This window comes from Zonotrichia albicollis, chromosome 11 (genome assembly GCF_047830755.1).
Source record: "Zonotrichia albicollis isolate bZonAlb1 chromosome 11, bZonAlb1.hap1, whole genome shotgun sequence".
In the NCBI taxonomy this organism is placed as follows: Eukaryota; Metazoa; Chordata; class Aves; order Passeriformes; family Passerellidae; genus Zonotrichia; species Zonotrichia albicollis.
Window position 1 is genome coordinate 10,586,926 of NC_133829.1, and position 22,634 is coordinate 10,609,559.

At 39.6% G+C, this 22,634-nt stretch overlaps 1 protein-coding gene across 5 annotated transcripts in view; it reads left to right on the forward strand.

The window, feature by feature from the left end:
* Nucleotides 1-22,634, forward strand: part of FBN1 (fibrillin 1) — a 140,823-nt gene that overhangs the window by 87,304 nt on the left and 30,885 nt on the right. For all 5 annotated transcript variants that reach the window (XR_012582151.1, XR_012582152.1, XM_074549314.1 and 2 more), the window contains 12 exons: nucleotides 1,434-1,559; nucleotides 2,346-2,570; nucleotides 3,869-3,994; nucleotides 4,087-4,215; nucleotides 4,666-4,791; nucleotides 4,916-5,041; nucleotides 5,779-5,901; nucleotides 9,491-9,616; nucleotides 10,391-10,516; nucleotides 18,523-18,645; nucleotides 19,183-19,305; nucleotides 21,052-21,177. Coding sequence is in view for 3 of the 5 variants with exons in the window: in XM_074549314.1 (XP_074405415.1) it covers nucleotides 1,434-1,559; nucleotides 2,346-2,570; nucleotides 3,869-3,994; nucleotides 4,087-4,215; nucleotides 4,666-4,791; nucleotides 4,916-5,041; nucleotides 5,779-5,901; nucleotides 9,491-9,616; nucleotides 10,391-10,516; nucleotides 18,523-18,645; nucleotides 19,183-19,305; nucleotides 21,052-21,177 (1,605 nt within the window). In the remaining 2 variants the exon portion in view is untranslated. The remainder of the gene's footprint in view (nucleotides 1-1,433; nucleotides 1,560-2,345; nucleotides 2,571-3,868; nucleotides 3,995-4,086; nucleotides 4,216-4,665; nucleotides 4,792-4,915; nucleotides 5,042-5,778; nucleotides 5,902-9,490; nucleotides 9,617-10,390; nucleotides 10,517-18,522; nucleotides 18,646-19,182; nucleotides 19,306-21,051; nucleotides 21,178-22,634) is intronic.

The following is a 22,634-nucleotide window of genomic DNA, read 5'->3' on the forward strand; positions in this document are numbered from 1 at the left end:
GCATTTCCTTTACCAGCACATCGGTTTGCATCTATTGCATGCTTTAATCTTTCTCATTTCTATGGGACCTGGATAGTCCCAGGTTTTTCAGAGTAGTTTTCCTCCCTTGTAACCTTAGTGAAGCCTTACTTGGTTTTCAACCAATGTAAGCATTTTTCAAGACAGGGAAAAGTTCTCTAGGACATTTACTGGTAAGTTAGAGACAGGAGTAAGTTTAGTTCCCAAAAGGTGATAGTCAATTCTCCCATACACAGCCTATGTAAAATGAGTACTAGATCTTGTGCAGGGAAATAAGCAAACTAAATTGACAGCATTCCTCTCCTTTATGGGTGAGCCCTGGAGTTGTCAGCTGCACTATTGCTTGCAGGCTGTGAACAGTGTTTCAGTGGTTTCTAATAATCCACTGCTTTACTTCATACCTTCCAGTCAATTTACAATATCTGTTCAGGGGCAGAGGCCACTGCTTTGCCCCCCAGCGTTTGTCCTCCATCGTGCTCCATGAGGTTTGAGAGATGCAGTCTCTGCACCAGGAGTTTTGTCTGGAGGCCTAACCAGCCCAACCTTCCCACGTTTTGGTTACTCTATACATGAGTATTCATCTACAGATTGCCAGTCATTCTTTTTCCATTTCTTGTTCTTATCCTCTTCTGTCCTAAAAGTTGTCACGCTTCATCTTGGAGCATGTTTAATGCTGGAAGCTTTTTCCCAAAGGCAGTTGTGAAGCATATGCTTTCCACAAAGGACATGGGTGGGAGGACCTCACACTTAGATTACTAAACATTTATTTAAGCTCAAGCCAAGCTAATGCATATAATCAATTTTTCCTTACCAAAAAGTGCTAAATTTGCCTTTTAAATATAGAAATACCGTTTTTATTTAACAAAGTTAAACTCTGTGTGTAGTTGTAAGTAGGTTATTTTAATATATATAATGTTGCTAATTGCTGACAAGGCCATAGATCCAGATTTCAAATGTTCTTGGAGTTTCCAGATGTGCAGCTAGAGAAAATAATCTTTAAAAAATACTGAATCTAGTTGGAATAATGTATAATGTCATTTGGCACTTATTTTGGTCTTTCTTTGTCCATTTGCTTCAAATATCTGGCCCACAGTGAGTATGAAAATGGATATAGTTTTTAAACACCCCTTCCCTTTCTGTTGCTTTTGAATTTAATTTCAGTATATGTAGGAATAGCTAATAGCAACATGTATTATTTCTGATCATCAACAGTTTTTTGTAATTAATTGGATCTGGCTGACTTACTTTGGGAGTTGTAAATGTTTTTAATTTTTTCAGGCCATATAGACTGCTGTAGTTTTTTATTTTATCCTAAAAACATTGCAATGTTATAATTTTTTTTATATTTTTGCTAATTTGTTCGTGTTTAGCATGCTAATGATTACTCTTACTCACTTCCTTTTTTTCTTTAATAGATGTTAATGAATGTGAGGTGTTTCCTGGAGTCTGCACAAATGGGCAGTGTGTCAATACCTTGGGATCATTTGTTTGCCAGTGCCCCAATGGAATGACTTTAGATGCTTCTGGACGGACTTGTCTTGGTAGGTGTTAATTCCATGTACAGGTCTGCTAGTGAAGAGCAGATCTATGCAGTGACCAGTGGTTGCACTGCGTGTTTTCTAACAGGAAAGGAAAATTATTTTTGCCCATTTTTCAAATTGAATTAGTCAGGGACATGAACTTGGTTCACCTGGAATAGCAACAGGTTCCAATGGTAGTAGCTAAAGCCCGTCACCATCTGTTAGCTGATTAATAGCTGTGATTTAGTTCCAGATTGTCCATCTGACAAATCCCTACAGATCATGCATGTTCTTAGCACTCTTCATTTGCAGCCCCACTTTCCACAAAGGCTGGAATAGTGGAGGCTGCACCATTGTGGTCTGCGGCTTGGCCACGCCATGCACCTTGATGCAGTGTGCAACAGAATATCCCACGTTTTGTATGCTGTCCCCCCAAAGCACCTTTGTCCATTTATGACAATAATGCCCAAGGTTTGCCTCTGAACAAGGCATAGCTTCTAGTAACTAAAAGGCCTTATATAAGTATGGCGAGCCGGAATGTTTAAAATCCTTTTCTGATCCAAAATTTTCTTTAAGTGTTGAACACCATTTTTCAGAGTGGTGCTTTAAACTTACTTCAACTGTTAATTTCTGAGTTTAGCGTTAATATTTTGCTGTTAGGAATTATGCAGTGAACTTGTTACGCTCCTCCGAGTCCACAAAAACGTGGAGCGAGCTGTCCTGTGAAGGGATTTTGAAAAAAAAATTCCTCTGCAGTGAAGTAAATTTTCTCTTTCTTCCTCAACATGTTGTTAAATTGCCCAACAGACATCCGGCTGGAGAGCTGCTACCTGCGGCACGAGGACGAGCAGTGCACGGCGCAGATCCCCGGGCGGCACCGCATGGACGCCTGCTGCTGCTCCGTGGGGGCGGCCTGGGGCTACGAGTGCGAGGAGTGTCCCCTCAGGGGAACCCCCGAGTTTGAGGCGCTTTGCCCAAGGGGTCCTGGCTTCTCTACAAAGATAGAAATAAGTGGGAAGCCTTTCTCTAAAGGTATGTGATCCATTTGGGGTTGATGCTGGCAAATCCCGATGGCTTCTGCTTTTACTGTTCTATCAGACAGCTCCTCTGGGTTTGAAAATTCTGGTGATAGGCACTTCACTCACCCTAAGCCACGTTTGAAAATCCAGTTAGATTTCATGGCAACTGAAATCCAAATAAAATACAAGAGAATTTAGTTTGTGATAGAGGGCATTAAATACCATATAATACTGCAGGCTCAAAACACAGAATTTGTGTGACTAGAGAGGTTAAATTATGCCTGACTTTGCTTCCTGGCATCTCATAGTACAAGAACCAGAACAAACTGGGCAGTCAGCTTTGAATGTATTGAAGGAACAATCCTAACTTGTGAAGGGTGCAATAACTTTAATTCTAATGTGAAACAATGAAGAAATGGTGAATAATTTTGGGAATTTCTTGTGAAACTACTTGGAGAAGTAGATGAAATAGCTTCCAGGATGGCTCAAATCAGAAAATTTTATTTACAGTAAACCTAGTTGTGTTATGACTCTTGTTGGTAAACTTCCAACATTAAATGGGAATCACACAGTGACACCCCAGCATCATGTGCTGTAAAGCTGTATTTTCAGGATTACCACTGAGGTTAAGCTGGACAATGTCAGAAGACAGCCAAAAACTAAACATTATGATGTCTGAAATGAGGGAAATATATATATATATATATATATATATATATATATATATATATATATGTATATATATATATATATATATATATATATATATATATATGAATATATATATGAATATATATATGAATATATATATATATATATGAATATATATATATGAATGACAATTGCTGTTGTTTGTTTCAGCCTTGTTTTATAAACAGTTACTAAGCCATTAATTGTCCATAAAGAAAGTGACATGTGCTTTTACTTATGTTCATTATGTTTTCTGTGACTCATGGAAGTCACATTTCTTTTCTCAGAAATTAGAAGACAGAGTACTTCCTTTGAAAGCTGTCTTTGCCTTCATCCTTTGTCCACTGAAATCTTCTTGAGCTGCAGATCAGATCCTGCAGGACAAAGGGGAGACTGATACTATTCTGTAGCAGAAAGTGTTCTTGGAAATTCCAGCACAGAGTATCTGTCTACACTATTTGTTAAGGGGAAGTCAGTATCAGTTTATGTAGTGTGGTCCAATCTTCCCACAAGGAAGGATCACTGCCATGAAAAAGGATGAGCTCTGATGTCAGCATTGCTCTTTTGTGCAGTTTTTGTATGCAATGGTAACATCATATGTCCTTACTATCTCATTTTCAGATATCAATGAATGCAAAATGTTCCCCAGCCTTTGTACCCATGGAAAATGCAGAAATACCATTGGCAGTTTTAAGTGTAGGTGTGACAGTGGATTTGCCCTTGATTCTGAAGAGAGGAACTGCACAGGTAAACTGCATGGATGTGTCTGTCATAGCTGGGAATTGAAAAGGGAAAACTGAGCTCCTTTGGAAACCCTGCGGGTGTGTTTTGTCTTACAGATATCGATGAATGCCGCATCTCTCCTGACCTTTGTGGCCAAGGCATCTGTGTCAATACTCCCGGAGACTTCGAGTGTGAATGCTTTGAAGGCTATGAAAGTGGATTTATGATGATGAAAAACTGCATGGGTATGTTTTTACAGACTTTAGATGTACAATAGTATGCTATGTGCTAGTATGCTATGCATAGTTTCTTTGGGGTTTTTTTAAGGTTTGATTGTGCTTGGGTTTAGGTCTCTCTTATTTTGTGAACCCTATTAAAGCTAACTTTAAATGAGAATTGGCTGCTTGTGCAAGTTGCCAAAGCATATATAAGCAAGGGACAGGATTTTAGGACATTAAATTTATCCCCACAATCCCCATCTTGCTGAGTGGGACATCATCCTGAACTTTGAAGTTAAGGTAAATTAAAATTTAGGAGAAGCCTTTTTGAATTTATTTTCTTTTCCTAACTGCATTATGGTGCAAGGGATGACTGACTCTAGGACAGGCTGCAGGGTTGATCAGGCTGTGGTGGGTGAGGGGCTGTGCTGAGGGATGTGCTGGCCCTGCACTGATGTGCCTCCTTTGTCCCCACAGACATCGACGAGTGTCAGCGCAATCCCCTCCTCTGCCGAGGTGGCACCTGCATCAACACTGAGGGAAGTTTTCGGTGTGATTGCCCTCCAGGCCATCAAATATCACCAAATATCTCTGCATGTGTAGGTGAGACACGCAGGCAAAATCAAGATTGTGCACAGCATTTTGTACCTCTCTTGTGCTGTGCATTTGCAGCGTTTGCTTTAGTACCATTTACCTCTAACGTGTTCCTCTTTTTCTTTTGCAACAGATATTAATGAGTGTGAGCTGAGCAGCAACCTGTGCCGCAATGGCCGTTGTGTCAACCTGATTGGAAAGTATCAGTGTGCCTGCAACCCTGGCTATCAGTCCACACAAGACAAGCTGTACTGCATTGGTAAGGACAGAATCTGCACAGGAGCTCTAGCTAACAGGGAAGATAAAACACACAGGGTTGTTTCAGTTTAGTAGATATATAAAGTAATTTTTAACCATCAATGAAAAATTTTACAGTTTCTTGAAATAGTATGCAGATTCTCCAAAACATGCACATCTGTTTTTGAGAGAATTGAATGAAGTTATGGCAGTGCTGCACTTAGCTGAGTAACAGATTATTTTCTCTAGTTAATCAATCATGATGCATAAAATCGCATACTATTTTTAGTGCCCCAAGACTTCAGACTTTCGATGCTTAAGAGGGAGTAACTTGTTAGATTAGTTATATATTTAATTAAAAATCATCACTCCTGCTGGACCATGAAATAAAATCATGAGGTTCAGTTGCATACATTCCTTATACTGTGCCATGGAAAAATCCACTGGCTTTAATTCTGCCAAGTAATTTTTTACCTTGAATCTTACAAAAACTTTGTTGCCCTAATGATCTGTGGTAACTCAGTGCTATTTCTATATGTGGAAGGAGAAGCACAGAAGTGTTTGTATATGCAGTCTTTCCATCCCTGGTTTGTGTGAATCCTTCCCAGTGCCTTTGCAAACACTTGAATGTCAGTGTGCAAACACCAAGTGTGGACTCTGGATTGATGGTGTACTGGAAGGCTGACTCTAAATATGTCCTTGAAATGCGCTTTAAAGTAAAAAGTGTTGTGGGTTTAACTGTTATTTTCTCTTTTTTAGATATTGATGAGTGCCAAATAATGAATGGTGGCTGTGAGGACTTCTGTACAAACTCAGAGGGCAGCTATGAATGTAGCTGTAAACAAGGCTTTGCCCTCATGCCAGACCACAGGACATGCACTGGTAAGGGAGATTTTGGGAACTTTTCTGCTTAAAAGGCTTATTTCAATAGTTTAAAAACTAGCCTTCTTTTTAAGGTTAAAGCTATTGTAACAAATGCACTATTAAAAAATAAAATAAATAGAAAGTGAAGCTCTTTTTCTGAAGTAAATATCTCCAAAGTATCAGAACTGGGGAACTGCAGAAACAAGTGCTTTGAAGAGAATTGGTTGCTGACAATTTCAGAAAGTGTGCAAATTGATTCTGATTTTAATAGCAAATATCTCTAATTTTTTCAGTAGGACATAAATTTTCCCCCTTAAGGTATTGTAGTAGATCCAAATCTAAAGCAGGTTGAAGACCATTAAAAAAATTATCATGAACAGAAGCCAAGATGCTGTGCATGTGTATTGTATGGTTATGTTGGAGAGAGGATAGACAGAGATGCTAGTAAAGAAGCTGATTGCTCTGTTCTGTTGTTTTGTGGTATTTGCTGTTAAGCAAGAAAGAAAATTCCTATTTTTAGTTCTTTGTTTTGTCAAGTGCAAGTATGCTACGTTAAGTCAGAGCTAAATGACTTGCAGAGAAATTGAAGACTGAATAATAGGAATCTTTCTTAGGAAACAGGTCTTTTGCACTCTTAGAAGAGTTTGTGAGAAAATTTTTAGAGCTCTGTTATGACCAACTGTTCTCCTTTGGGAGTCTCAAAGTCATAATCCCAGGAAGTGAATTGTACTTGGTGATTTCCACATAGGTTACTGGAAAGACAATTTTCTCTTCTTGCCTCACAGGCACTGGCCTGATGAGGCATGTGAATATTTGCCAGCTGTTTGCCAATTCCATCCGAGAGCTCCTTGAAGAGCATGTGAATTATAACAGGATTAATCCCTTGGAATAGAATTGCCTTTATAGTTGAACAAATGGAGGGTTTTCTATACTGGACTATTAGAATGCTCACATTTAGAATCTGTAAATATTTATGGACCTTGAACCAGGGTCTCAATTACCCTGAGCCCACCCACTACCATTCCAGAAGATAAAAGAGCCCTAAAGCACAGCAAAATGTAGTTTTCTCCCACATTGTGGCTTGCTCTGTCAGAAAGATTTAAAGTAGCCAGCCTTCAGCAAGTATCAGACCCTCATTCAAATAAAGAATTCAACTAGAAAAAGTGCAGATTCGATTGACCCTGAAAACCTAAAATATTTAGATTAGAAGTAGTTTGCTTTAGCTCAAGTGTCTAGAAAAGTCAAGCTTTTACAAAAACTTGCCCAAACATTGGTGTTTGGGGCACTTTTTAAATGCAAAAATAAAACTGGTTGATCAAAACTGTGCCTCAGCCAGAATCTAAACGCAGTGAGAGGATTAGAGTGACATGAGAGGGAAGGGAGGAGGGAGGGGAGCAGAGTCTCTGAGCCACTTTTCTGTTTTCATCTTCTTTATTTGACTTGGACCAAATGACCCAAATGTCACTTCAACAGTCTTTGGGATCTCAAATCTGCTGGCTAGAAACAGTTCTGTCTTTACTCCCCCTTATCCTTTGCCACCCAAAACCAGAACAGATCATTTACAGCACCTTCCTGCATATTACACTAAAACCCTTGGAATAGGAAACTTATCATCTTTCTGTTCTCAAAGTCAAAATTCAAGCAGCTCCCTTTGCTGTGGGGAGGGGACGGATTCTCTGTGGTTTGTCCACACATCAACCTGACCCTGAACACGTCCATTGAAGCTGGTAGTCAGATCTTACTTCAGTTGTGAATTTCTACATATCTATTTCTACATATCCTGTCTTGACTCTGAAAAATAGAATTTCCTTCACAGACCAGCTGTAATAACTATTAGCTATTCATTTTCATACTATCTTCTTATAAGGACTTGAGTGCAATAGCCACATATAAAAAGGTTTAAGTAGCAGAAACACCAGACAACTTTGGATGTCAAGTCAAATCTAAGAAAATATCCAGAGATGTGAGGGGTCACCTTCACTACCCTATTAGTATTGACAGCGCTCTTTCCTTTTCTTGAAAAGATGTTATTTACATATGTAAACATCTGGTGAGTATTCAAAATCCACATACTAAAGTTTTGCCTCTGCCCAAACTAAGAAGAAGAAAAATAATTTGTAACTTTGCTTTCATGGCACTAAATACTTGGTTTTACACTGTTAGATTACAAGATAAAATAGGACTGTGACCTTCAATTGTGAAACACCTATTTTCAGTTTTCAGTTTTCTCTGTGCGTGAACATGTCTTTTATCTTTAACATCACACAAAGCTGGAAGCCATCACAGAATATATTTGCTGATAATTGACCTGGTAAGAATGCTCTGCAATTCAGTAGTAGGTCATGTTTGAATTGGTGAGGTTATGCATAAATAATCAGCTCAATTAGGAGAAACAACAGGTTCTTTGTCAGCTGATTTTCCCCCAACTGTGAAATTGGTACAGTGGCAGGTTGGTAAATAAAGTTCTTTATTTCTGTCATTATTATTCCCATTTCTAGAGCTTAAATTTGCATGTTAATTCAAATTCCATTCCAAATTAACATTTTCAGGCTAATGTCCATGTCAACATTATTTGCTTGTTAAGACAAACAGGGACTGGTCAGCCTTCTTCCTTGCGGAAGTTGTGTATCCACACAAGCACTAACTGCTGGAAATACAGCAGAATAATGAACATAATATTTTAAATTAATGTGAGTTCATTTTCTGCAGCTGCATAATTACTGCAATCCACAATAGACTGCTCTGATAATGAGTTACACCCTTTCTCTTGGAGAAGATTCCTGAATCTTGTCCTTTTTGTGCTGATTTTTTTCCCATGGTATACTAGGCAGAGATTCTGATTTTGCTCTTGCTGGTCTGTGTTGGTGCTGACACAGGAAGATTCTGGGGATTTTTACAAGTAACACTAGTATAACCCCAGGGGCTCTGTAAGATTCCAGAACTTAGCATGATTTCCTTAATAGAATACAGGATCTGCTTCTGCAGCTTGGCTCCAATCAGTGATGGCAATTTTATCAGTTATCAATGGAGAAAACAACTTTTCATCCTAGAGGATGTAACTATATTGCTGTCCTGGGCAGTCAGCTGAAATACTAAATAAGACCATAAAAATCTCTTAGTGAAATAAATGTATGCACTGTAATTATTCCCATCATGAGTTGAACGGTTTCCAGTTTGTCACCACCTTGAGATCTGTAGAGGTATTTTGCATGTATGATCCTTTTTAAAGATCTGTAAAGTTTGATGTTTTTGTTGCTGAATTTGACTTCAGAGCTTCTTTTGATTTCAACAATGATGGCTTGTATCCAAGAATGCCCAATTATATGTGGCTTTGTGGTACGACAAAAGTTCTGTTGGAGCTCTTTTCTCTGAAGAAAAAGTTGGTTCCTGTTCCTCCCACTTGACTCAGAAGGGAATATTTTGCCATTGACTTTAGCTGAAGACAAGGAACTTACTCATCAGCACAATTTTGCAATGTACTGCTCAGTTATTTACAAGGATTCAATCTTCACCATGTTTATCAGAGCATTAAAATGCCTACTTGCCATGATAATGGTTCATTGAACTGGATAAAGGTAACATGTTTTAATTTGATTTTCCCCTGTAGATATTGATGAGTGTGAAGACAATCCTAACATCTGTGATGGAGGCCAGTGTACAAACATCCCAGGAGAGTACAGGTGTCTTTGCTATGATGGATTCATGGCATCTGAAGACATGAAGACTTGCATAGGTAAGTGAAAGTACATATATTCCAATCTGCATTAAAAACTGAAGAAATATTTATTAGGGCACTCTTTCCAAGTAGACAGACAATGATATTTGAAGAGTATTCCTCTTATTTCCTAGTTTTGGTCACCTGACCACAGAACCAGCCCTATTGCACAAGTGCAAATGTAATCTGTATATCCCTGGAGATTGGGGTGCAAACATGATCTGTAGCCTTGCATCTCTGTGTCCTCTTCCAGTGTAGTTTTTTGTGCAACTTAGATAAAAGAGCGCCTGCAGAAGGATATCTAGCAAGATAAATCACCAGTGCTGATTTAAACTTGTCTCAGACAAAACTTTGTGGAAGTGTTGTACCTTGGTACAACAGAGTTGTGAAACAGCATATCTCCAAAGCCACATTTTCACATTTTAATTTAAAATCTTGAGTGTATTTCGAGAGAAATGTCAGACAAAACTAGACAATGCATGCAGGCATATATAAAAATGTGTACAGACATATATATGTAGGAATTATCAATAATCACAGCCATTCTTTGGATATTGTACTGCACCTTAGTGTCTATTTTTACAAAAAGCTGGCATTAAAGGTATGTTAATGCAGATATGGTTATTAACAGTTACCCCAGATCTCAAGATGTGTGCTTGTATGCTAGGTAAGGAATAACTACTATAAACAGATTTTTCTTTGCGTATTTAGACCTGTGTTTGTATCAGAATTAATATCTAAAGAGATCTTTCCGTTACTTTCTAAGACATTTTAATTCTTGGGGTTTTTTAGATGTTAATGAGTGTGATCTGCATCCAAACATCTGTCTGAGTGGAACCTGTGAGAATACAAAAGGCTCATTTATCTGTCACTGTGATATGGGATATTCAGGCAAGAAAGGCACGACTGGTTGCACAGGTAAGTTTTAAAGCTTAATTATTAATTTTTACTTAAACTCATGAGTCTGCTTTTCTGGTGTTTAGAACCTCCTTTCACTGTGCTTCTTTTCACTTACTTGTGCTCCTATTTTACCTCTCATCTGAATTTGCTGAGCTTGTGTTCTGCTAAAATTCAGTGGTACAGCATTCAGCCTGATGCTGCTTCTGCTGAAATGAGTGGAGCAAGGATTGGGATCAAAACTGGGTGTGTTACTGCACAGTTGTTCATCTGAGAACAGAAAATGCCATTCTCTGTAACTTGACAAATTCCTGAGGACCTCAGTGCATTTGGATTAGTTAATTGTATACTGTGCAAGCAAATAACATGTATCTGTTCAAAGTATTATTTGGCAAATACAGATGGTTTGAAATATATGCTAAAATATATTTTCAGTTTTTGCAAAGTGTCGACAATACAGTTACACAACTACATTCTATCAGCTGAATCAGAATTTGCTTTATTTCATGTATTGCCAGCAAACAGAAATGAGATTCAAATATACAAGCTCTGAGGCCATGATATATTAATAATCCAAGTGCTGGTGTCTCAAGCCAAGGTGTTGAGAGTCTTAGACTTTGCCCAAATATGAATGCAAACATATGTTTAATATAATTTTTAATGTAGACTTAGGGTAAACACATTTCTGGCAATGTCTTTGAGACACACTTTTATTCTTAGTCTGCACTTATTGTACAGATTTAATAATATATTTTTTTAAGTGCCCCAAATATATGAAGCTGGTTTTTTACAGCTCTCACAGAAAAGTCTGAGAGCTGGAGTTGTATTTTGCATATTGGGGTATGGATGAATAATTGTGCATTAGTAACAGCTGCCTTTGACTTACATATGAACTGATCTAAATCCAAGAAATCCCTAATTGTACTCTTTAGACCAACATTTCAGTGTTCTTTGTTTCTGTGCTAAATGATATGAAGATTTTCAGAGCTCTGGACCTGAGCACCCTCTCACTGATCAGTCACACATGGCGCAGCTGTCAGTCCCAGCCTAGGGAGCAGACTGGGAAGATGAGGCAGTGAGTTGAAGGCAAAAGACAGAGAAAGGTCGTGGAGGCAGGGGAGCAATCTCAGGTATGGCTTCTGGAGAAGTGCCTGGAAATAGCCACCATTCTGGCATCATGTGATTCAAGGGAGTGGCAAATGTCCCAAGCAATATTTTTTGTTAACCGAGACGCCAGGAAATCCCTCTGTCCTAGTCCCAGCCAAGCCCTGACCTGTGGATGGACATTGTCACGAAGGCTCTTGCCACCTCCTTACACATTTTTAACCTTTCCTGCTGCTTTTGTCTGCATGCCAGTATTTCAGAGAGTTTGGCACTCACAAGGAATAACAGCAGAACACCTTAATTCCAACAGATACTATAGAAGGGCTCAGTAATTTGAAAGATCCCCATGGTCTAAGATGAAAAAGTGAAGTATCAGTTATGCTGATACAGTTGAGATGGGATCATATTCAAATAATGAATTTTTAAAAAATGATTCAAATAAGAAAGCAGGAAGCAGAGCAGATTGGTTAAATAATGAAAAAACTGTGGATACAGATCCCATAGTGATTACATTGGGTAGGTTCTCACATTCTGTTTTTTAAAATGTCTTATTTGCTGCTGGAGAATTTTGAATTTCTCATTTCTTGTTTGCACAGTATTAGAGCAGAGCTGAAGTTCCCAGGCTCAGGTACTGCAGACCATCAGAGCCTCCTTCAATGTTTCCTCAGGACGGACCTTGCCAACAGCATTTTGACTCCAGAACCCAGTTCTTGTCTTACAGACAGATCAAAAACATCCACAGTTTTTAGGAATTCCCATGGAAAAAAAAGTTACAAAAACATGTACAGCACTTTGAATGGGAGATCCTCTGTTTCTGAGAACAACTAAATCATGTCCTTTGGGTTCCATTCCAGTTTTGTCTAAATATTTCAGCTCCCTTGTCATTACTGAGTGATTTCATTTTAACAAATAAACTTGTTTTTCCCCCCCAATCTTTTAACAGTGTTCAGAATCCACCCACTGACTTACATTCCCATCCCACACAGATGTTAGTTGCCCTAGTTCTCCCCTCTCCTTGGTTCTCAGTAAGAATGTGGACAGTTCAGTAACAAAACCACGATTTTAAAAATACTATGCAAAAATACAGGTTGTAGATGCAGCTTTCCAACATCAAGTGCTGTGAATGACTTAATTTCCATTCACAGGGCAAACTGTGATAATCCAGGCTTAGAACAGTTCATTTTAGATTTTCCTAGGCAGGCAATGGTATGCAGCCACTAGAGAGGAGATTGCTGTGTTTTCCCCTATCTCAGTTCCAGATCACCGAGCTTTATGACAAATATCTTGTCTCTGCTTTTTCTGTCTATAAAGTATACATGTGCTTGTGCAGAAATGAAGTCCTGCTTTGGAACTTGGGTTTGTAAATCTGCAGTACTTCACTGTTGATGTAGAGACTTAAACTTGCTCTCATATTTTCAAAGAGAAACAAATTCCTCTCTGACTCTCTCCCATCCATCCTTGCAGTTATGGCTGTGTGCACACCCCCACTGGTTGTTCCTGGTGGAGGGGGGCTTGGACAAGCTTAACATGCTCTTCACAGAGTCAGACTGAAAGAGGTGAACTTGGCAGTAATTTCCCAACATAGCCAACAGATCAAAAAGGAATATGTTACAAGTCAGCTGGATTTCCCTGCAGCAGGCTCAGGGAGTTGGGAGGCTGAGACCAGGCTCTGATTCTGCAAGGGCCATGCTGTTGCCATGTGGAGGAAGGCTGGTGGGAATTACTCAGCTGCAGCCTTGGTGTGGGCTGTGAGCTTGGAGGGTTTGGTGTGGAGCATCTTCCACTGATGACAGCATTAGTGGATACAGGAAGAGTGAGTGCACACTGCATGCCTGCATGGCTGACAGGAACTTGGGTCTAGAGAGGTCAGACATCTGAGGCAGGGAAAGGAAAAGGTGAGCCTGTCATTTGCCCTCAGAAATAGAGCCATAATATTTTGTGACTTGTATAATGTACTCTCCTCTCCATTATTCATGGCTTCTGGCCATTAATAATACATTGTGTTTCAGGCTTGGTGGCACAAGAGAGTTCTGGTACCAGTGAAGCATATGTTTGCCATCATGAGTCTGGGAGCTGGCTGTGTCAGGCCAAATACCAGAGGATGATAATGAAAGCCTGCCCACCAAAGGGGGGTATTACAGGAGGAGTGTACTGGCAGTAGGCATCTGTCCAGCAATAACACGCTGTGCCTCAGTGTGCTGATGATGTAAGGATGGATAGCAGGCAAGAGCTGAACTGTCCCATGTGAAACTCCAAGACTACAGTATGCTGAATAAAATCTGAGAGTGATTCCAAAAGAGAAAACAATTTTACATATAGGAAGATGAGAATAGGGAATTTTTTCCCATGTATTTTTCAACTAGTATGACCGCCAAGATGAAATTCACAGTCTTTTCCCTCTAAAAAGCCTTAGTTTTTCCTACCTGATTACATGGGCAGCAGCCCAGGAGGAGGAAATGCCTTGTGACTTCCACCAGACGACTGGCCCTCGGGGAGCTGGGCCCAGGCTCACAATGCCAGCGAAACGTCAGTGCAGTAAAATGCACAGATATGCAGAGACTGCCAAAAAAATGTAAAAGTCAGAAAATGCTTAAGGGATTTGCATAATTGCTGACAAACAGTACTGATTTATAGGTGGAGTCTGAATTAAATTTACAGTTTGCTAAGGACTCTTATAGACCATTGAAGCCCAATGAAACCTAATAGAAAACAGTACACAGAGTACCTGGAGGATTTCATGCCCAGTGATGAACATGTGAATTTTCTTCAGTTAGTGTACACTATCATTCTGTTCAAATGCAAAGGAATGTTTCTAGAATGTAGGTGAGGAAACAGTGACTTATTGCCATGCTCCTCTCTGGCCAGCTTCAGTGATCCACTTCCAGAGTGGGTAAGGGTGTGTTGTGCAGTTTCTTTCCTTTGGTTGCTGCATTTTGCGAGCATAGGCAAAGGGTGACAGGTATATATGATGTATTTTTTCTGCACACACATTGTGAGCCCTAAAGTTTGTGCCACTGTGATTAATGGGAGAGACGCTTTATTAATTGGCAAAGGCTCGAGAGAAAAAATATTTGTCCAAAGAAGAGAATGGAAGGACCCAACAAAACAGGGTGACTGACAGGTTTGTTTCCCCAGAGTGCTTAGGATTGTTATGATGTCAGACCTGCATATTATTTATTGTGCGTATTCTCATCTGTTGTAGGCAGACAACTCTCTTAGTAGGAATGGGAGTTGTGCAATTGCAAAGCTGAGAACATGTGTGCAGCAGCACTGGGGCACAGTGGGACCGGCTGAGGATGCAGTGTCAGTCTCTGACTGGAATGTCTTTATTTTCCTTGGCTTGTCACGGACTCATGCTGGAGGCAGAAGGAGAAGGTTGATATAAATCAGTGACTCACTCCTTTACTCTGTAGTGAAAATCCCCATGAAGTCAGTGGGAATAAGCCATCATTGTGTGAAACCCTGACTTCAATAGTGTCCTCGTGGGTGCTCTTTGGGTCATGATACCTTTACTCAGAGCAATGCCTTTGTCTTCAGACAATTAAATGGAACTAGCTGGAGTATTTGAAGAGTATAGTACTGTTTGTACTGCCATGCAGACAGGACAGGGAGACAGAACTGGACTCATGCTTTTATTAAAGATCTTGAGTTAATTTTTCCCCTACAGAGCTCAACTTCTCCTTTCTGTTTCATTCTGTGAAGCCATAATTCAATACTTATGGCAACATAAATCCATATTAAGCTCCAGTATAAGAAGGCATAAATTCCAATGATTTCAGTGCACTGTTTACACAGAGCCATGTTTGGTCTGAGGTCTCTTTTGCCTTGGAAATAATGGCAGCGTAATAAATGTAGACTTACAACTCAGCTGTGCAATGAAAGGAAAGAATTGGGATTATAGCAAAACAACATCAGAGTTAAACACAGGGGAAAAGAAGTAAAATCTGGGATGAAGCCAGTGATGGTATTTTATATGCCTCAAACATCTTTCATTTAAATATCTGAAAAAACTTTCCATACATCATGGAAATAAGCCCTGCAATGTGCCTTTAAAGGTAGATGGCATTCAAGAATACAGTTTGCATTCCCTATTTGATCTTTACCCAGGCAAAAAAGTGTGGAAATCTATTGAAAATTTTTACTGGAGAAAAGATTTTTTTTTTTATTCAAAGCAACTGGAATGACATTTCAGTGGTTGATGCCTGAGAAAGTTGAACCCATTATAAATACCCGTGTTTGGGTATAGATTTATATTTGCAGCATTCATTCCAAGGAAGATTCTAAGCTTTTTAGAGTGTGTGTCAAACAGCTGATGGGGAACAAGTGTCCACTGCAAGGGCCCCAGTGTTGTGGTGCTGCTGTTCTGCTGGGAGGTGTTAGCGGGGATTCTCAGGTACAATGTGTCAGTGGGTCAGTGCTTGGTGGGATGGAGCCCCCAGTCACTTTATGGAGAGTGGAAAATTTGGCTTGATTTTTCTTAAATCTGAGCCTGAGCATGACTTCATTGTGGTGTAGCTGTTGCATGCAAGTTTCTGTTTGTGTTTGCTGGTGGTTTAAAAAAAAATTCTTGGCAGAAACCTCTCTTCTGGTGATGGGGTTTTTTTGTGTTTTGTTGTGCTCTGCAGGGTATAAGGAAGCTGGTGATTGTATGTTTCAGAGCACCAAACAATCAAATACAGCGGAGTCTTAATGTGAGCAGTTTAACAGTTTGGAGTTTAAAATCATGTAAAGGTTAAAATATAGAGTGTTTGTCTCAGCTTTTTTATGTCAGTGTATACTGTAGCTGACCTCTCTAAATTCCTTCCAGTCTTTCCCCAAGCCAAAATGAGTTGCATTTTTTTCAGGCCACCCTTAAGATTTTTTGACAGATGCAAGTTTCCTGTTTAGTGTGATGTTATCTTCATGAGTTTCTGCACATGCTAAAGGCAAAACTGCTCTGAGATTATTTGCTCCTGACCCTTTTTAAGTTTTAAGAAGTAAGTGTCCATTTGCATGTTTTCAGGCCTGGAGTTAACATTCATTAATGGTAGATTCCAGCTGCCAGATTTAGATTCATATCTAGATGTCAGCATTCAGATTATGGGAATGCTCATGTCTGGAGTTTTGAGTCAAAGCAATGCCTCGCTTAGAAAGAGACTCAGAAAAGCAAGATTGGATTAAATTCCACTTCAACAGACTAAAAAGACTCCAAAGCATTAAAAGCCAACCCACCAAAAAAAAAAACCAGTACAAAACAAAACCAACCCCAAACAAACAAAGCAAAACAAAAAGCCCAAAAACCAAATCACAAAAAACCCCCAAAATCTCAACAACATAAAATCTCAAGCAAGCACAAAACTCACCAAACACATGCCCCATCCCTCCCAGCCAGCAGTCATTTTGGGTGTTTTCTGGCCTTGAGTATTTAATTTTAGGATAATAGACAGATGTAGTCTGCTTTTTGAAGTCGTATGTTGCCTTTATGAAAAGGCAAAATATGTGTACAAGGCATAGTGAAAGGACACAGCCTTTTGTCTAGAGAAGTGTGGACAGAATAACTTAAGAAAGTGTTGTAAAGGAAATAGTTAAGGTGATATCTGGTCACTTTCTGCATTAGCTCCACAACTTCACCATCTTTAAAGAGCTAATTGTTTGCAGGTAAAATCATAGGGAAATTGAAGTCTGTGATTTTGGGGCTGGAAATCCCAAAGGTTGTTACATATTTGATGGCTGATGCCTTTCTGGAGGGTCTGAGCTGGGTTTTTGTCTGTGGAATCACATGGAGTTATGAGCTTGTTTTGCCTTTCCATCAGCTGTTTTACAGAGGGAGATGGTTTGGCTTACAGCAAGATCAAAGACACCTGGGAAGGCTGAGAAATGGGTATTAGTTTTAAGTGGTTTGATGTGGACCCTAGGTAGATTACATCCTGCATGGAGGTAAAGTGCAGTTCAATAGGGCAGTTACAGAAAATACTGTAAAATCCAAAGCTCAGATAGGCAAGAAAATCCCCCCAGTTTTGTTTCAGTTACCAGTAATAACTTCTGAAAACATCACCTTTTAGTTTGTACATTCTTCAACTACTTATATGGAGCATTAATAATGCTTAGTGAGAAGAGCAGGAAGAATGGAGTCCAGTTTGGGTTTTTTTGTAGTCTATACATTTTGACATTGCCAGAGAATGCCCAAACATGAAAATAAGGTGAAAATAGCAAGTACTGAAATAGAATGTGTTGGCATGACCATGTATGTTGAAGACTGGATGACTTGCTGCCTGGTGTCTCCAAGGATGCTGACTTCTCACTGAGTTCCTAATTAACTGCCTGCCTGATGAGCTGCTCAGCTCTCCTGGTAAATGCAGTGGAACAGCCTGTGCCCAGCCTTGCACACAGCCCCTGGCCCAGCAGAACCTGCTTCATTCCCTGCCTGGGGACAATCCTAGGGGCAGCCAGCTGGTGGTGCCTGGCTGGAGTTCATCAGCATCTGTGCTGGGGGCTGTGGGAGTGCTGCATTCCAGGAATCCCTGGGCAGCAGAGTTTCCTTTGATACTTTTTAGCAAACTCTGCAGTGTGGAGCCACTGTTGTAGTCCCTCTCTGCAGACTCTGCCCATCTCTGCAGGATGGGCTCTCTGGGAAGGCTGTTTCCTGAGGTACTGTCTTCCTTCTGAAATATCCTTTGGAGTGAGCTGCAGCAGCACTGCTTTATGTGCCTATCAGAAGAACAGGTAGTGGGGCAGCATGTTTGAAATGCTCTATGTGCTCCTTTTTCCTTTTTCCTTTCCTTTCCTTTGTTGTGATTTCATTTCAGCTTCCTTTTTAAATGTCATGTTGTAAAAAATGCAGGCTTGCTTTCATGTTCACATTGCCTTTCTTGAGAAATTCTAGTGTCAGTTGTCTGGATATGAGAAAGTGGTTCCATGAGCTGCTCAAACATCTCTGTTTACAGATATCAATGAGTGTGAAATTGGAGCCCATAACTGCGACAGACACGCCATATGTACAAACACAGCAGGAAGCTTCAAATGTAGCTGCAGCCCTGGCTGGATTGGAGATGGTATCAAGTGCACAGGTGAGAGTCTTATGCATTTGTATTTATTTGTAAGGCCAGACCACAATGGGGTTCTAGCAATTTTGAAAAAAGTAATACCACACCTATAAAATGTGAAGGCAAGTGGTTATTGAACTGTTAGGTTGATTTGACATGATCTGTTGGAGGACAAGTCCTGCACCATGGTATCTGTGAAATCAGCTTTATCTCCTGTTTGGTTTGTGAAATGATGGGAACAGACTGAACCATGGACAGAGATGCTTTGTGCTTGAGGGCAGCTGATGGGAGGCAGTGAGGGCCTCCTGGTGCTCCCCTTGAAAACAAGGTACAGGCCTTAGTACTGAGTGCCTGGAGCTTCCTCACAGTTAGCTTGTCAGATTTCTTTGGTGGGCTGCAAATAACCTTTCCCCACTTTTCAGTCAGATGGCCACACGTATGTATGGGTTTTATTATGGAAGATTATTTAAAGTAGAGCTTCTGTGTGCCATACACTACTTAAACTTTGTATTCATGTATGGGTTTTTAACTAATTTTTTCCCCTGTTTTATTACTTTAAAGATCTGGATGAGTGCTCCAATGGAACCCACATGTGCAGCCCACACGCTGACTGCAAGAACACGATGGGCTCTTACCGCTGCCTGTGTAAAGAGGGTTACACTGGGGATGGCTTCACTTGTACAGGTGAGCTCAGGAGAGCAAAGGATCAGCTCTGTGCAGCCTAAGTTATTCTGTGATCCAATGCACAAACCCAGCTTTTAAACATTTGAAATTTTCATTAATATGTCATCATTAATTGTCTTCTCCTCACCTAGGTTGCCACAGCTTAAAAGAAATATTATATATTATACACAGTCTAACTCAATCACTTTTTTTCCCTTGATAAAACGTAATTTTTCATTCTGCTTTTCTTGTTAGTTTAAATGAGTGGCAAAATTTCTAAAACAATGCTTGAATATGTAATTTGGCTAGTTAGTAAACTAGTCCATTGGCTACTCACCTTAACACTTAAATAGTAGGGCATATGCATCAAAATTACTTCACAAAATTGCCTAAAAAGTTTGTCCTTTTCTCAAGTGAGTGTGTGATGTCTGTCTGCTTTGCTCCATCATCCTGAGAGCTGCTGTCAGGATGCAGTGCTGGCATGTGGAATGAAGGAAGTAGCTGTTTCTGAAACCTCATTTTATAAACTGTAAATGAGATTATAAAACTTTGCTAGGGAGATGTTTCCCACCCACACTTCAGTCTTCTGCTTTGAAGAGCAGATTAGTTCATGTGTGCTTAGTCATGAGGAGCCCTGCTCTTGCACTGAGGATTGCAGTGTGGCTGGGATGTTGCTGCCTGGAGCAGAGCCATATCACAGAGCTGGTGGGCCAGCTTTTCAGCTGGTGCAAATCAGCAGCTCTCTATCAGCTGCAGCAGGTTTTTAGAGCATCTGAGAATCTGGATTATCAGGTTTAAGGCTGGGTTTGAATAATTCCAAATTCTAAGCAGACCTTGGAATTCTGTTTAATTCTCTCAGTGTAATTTCATCTTGAATCTGATTCAGCTTCCTTAGTGGCCGTCCTAACCCAGTGCTCTTTGTTAATTTCCTGTATGATGATTTCCAGGAGTCTGTAAGCTACACCCTTCAGATGAACTGCTTACAGAACTCTGCATTCAGTAGAACGTTTTTCTATTTGGATTCTTTATTGTTTGTGAATTCAAGAGGTGTCTGGGACTCAAGCTAGAGCACTCAAATGCTCTGTAAGCCCTCTGCCAAAGTGTGCAGTGTGCAGCATTCTCCCTGGTAGGTGATTTTTGATTTACCAGCCATGGATTTTTCAGAACTCATGCTGCCAGCCAGACTGTGTTGCAATAAGGAGGTGTTTTGGTGATGTGTAGCATTTCAGCTTGAGAGTAAGGGCCATGATCTATCCAAAGGTGAGTGGAGTCCGGTAGGAAGGCTGTTTCTCTCATCAGCTGTTAACCTGCAGTTTAGTTTTGATGAAGTTCTTTTTGTCAGTGTTTTGATGTTTGGCATGGAGAACTGCCTATTACCCTGTGTTTGCTCACTTTCTCACTGCATAGTAAACCTCCTTTTTTTTTTTCCAATTACTGCCTCTAGGCTTTGCTGTAATAGAAACAATAGCTATAATAAATTTCATGTGCTCATTCTGAGTCTAAATTTGACCCTGTGACTGCCTCCAGTTGTTGTTAACGGGAGCTACTATACAAGTCTCCTAAAGATTTTCCTTTTGATTAGAAGCTGTATTTGCAATATGTCAGGAATATACAGAGCTGTTACATATACACATAGCTAGATTGCAGTTTCTTCTGCACATGTTCAGATAGAATAATTAAAATTCTTGGAGCACTGAATGCTTCAGCTCAAATGTTGGTGAGAAAGACATCTTTACTGCTAACTTGCAATATCCCTTCCTTTTACAGACCTCGATGAATGCGCAGAAAACTTGAATCTCTGTGAAAATGGGCAGTGCCTCAATGCCCCTGGAGGCTATCGCTGTGAATGTGAAATGGGATTTTTGCCAAGCGTAGATGGGAAAGCATGTGAAGGTAATTCTTTGTAAGCTTTGAACAACACTCAACAGATTCTGCCTTAATACTGTTTTAATGTTCCAATTTTTTACAATTGTTTGCTGTTGTGGTTGTATTGAGAACTGCATGAATTTTTTTAATAGTATTTGCTTTTTTGCACTTCATGCATTTATTATGGATCTGTAGATGTTCATCTACCTGCTGTATATAAAGAGAACAGCTTTTCAAAGCCTATCTTATATTATTTTGGGGTCTGATTGGTGATCCAAATGGCACTGATAGCTGCCATTTCTTCTTGATCATTGATGTCCAGATCTTCATTTTATTAAAAACAATTAAACAGAAAAAGTTGTTAGTTCTCATTGGTATGTCTGAAGCTGAAAAGCAGTGATTTGGTAACCAATGCAATGCAAATGCTTTGATGGCTTCTGTGAGGTGCAGAATCAGTGTGAAGCCTTGCAGAAAGTTTGTATGACTACACCAAAAAAAAAAAATCCAGTGTGACTATTTGTTCAATTTCAAAAGTGAGCTGTTAATAGTTTACAGCTCATTCATAAGAGCTTTGCATATGCAAAGATTCAAAACAATCAAATAATAAACATGTTGCCAATGTGATTAAGGTAATATATTTGATTTGAACATTTGAAATCCTCATTTGTTATAGCATTAATGAGTTAAGTCAGTCAAGGAGTTGCAGCCCTGTCATCTGACATAGCAATAACTCATGACAACTGATATTTAATGGCGTTCATAAGTACATCACTTTAAAAAGGATTTTTCCCCTTGAAAAGTGTTCTGTGTATTTTTTAGAAATCTACTGAGTCAAATAATTTGAGTGAGTTTCTTTAAACAAAACCAATATTAGGTTTCATAATGTTTCATGAAACAATTTACTTTCAGACCTTTTAGCTAAGTTTAGCTTTTTTAAAGGCTAGCTCCTGTTGCTAAAACAGACTTGCCTTCATGTCTTAGTTGTGTACACTAAGTGCAGTATTTTAAGGTCCTTTGTAAACACACACTTTTTTATTGTATCAAATTAGTTGTTCTTTGTGCAGTGCATATGGCATTCAGTGAATGCTGGTTCAGACTCAGTGATTTGAAGAAAAGACACAAAAGTGTCTGCTTGCCAAGCTTTGAAGTTCACCTTTAGGCACAGGCTTTTCTCTTGCTGGTGTCCAGCTTTCTGCAGATGACTGCTGATTTTTAATAAACTTCATTTTATTAAGACATGTCTTCTGCTATCTTTAATATTTCTACTTGTCAGATTAGCCCACTAATAAGCTAGGATAGTTTCTGGCATAGCTTCCAGAGATATTGGAAGGAGCCATTTTCTCAAAAAATCATTATGGATTAGATTCCTTAGGCTCCAACATAAATCTTCCATGTTTCTTTTTCTTGTCTTACTTGATGTGCAGAAGCTGTTGTCTTCCAGATCCATGCTGCTGAAAATGTCTGCAGTTATCTATGTCTCAAAA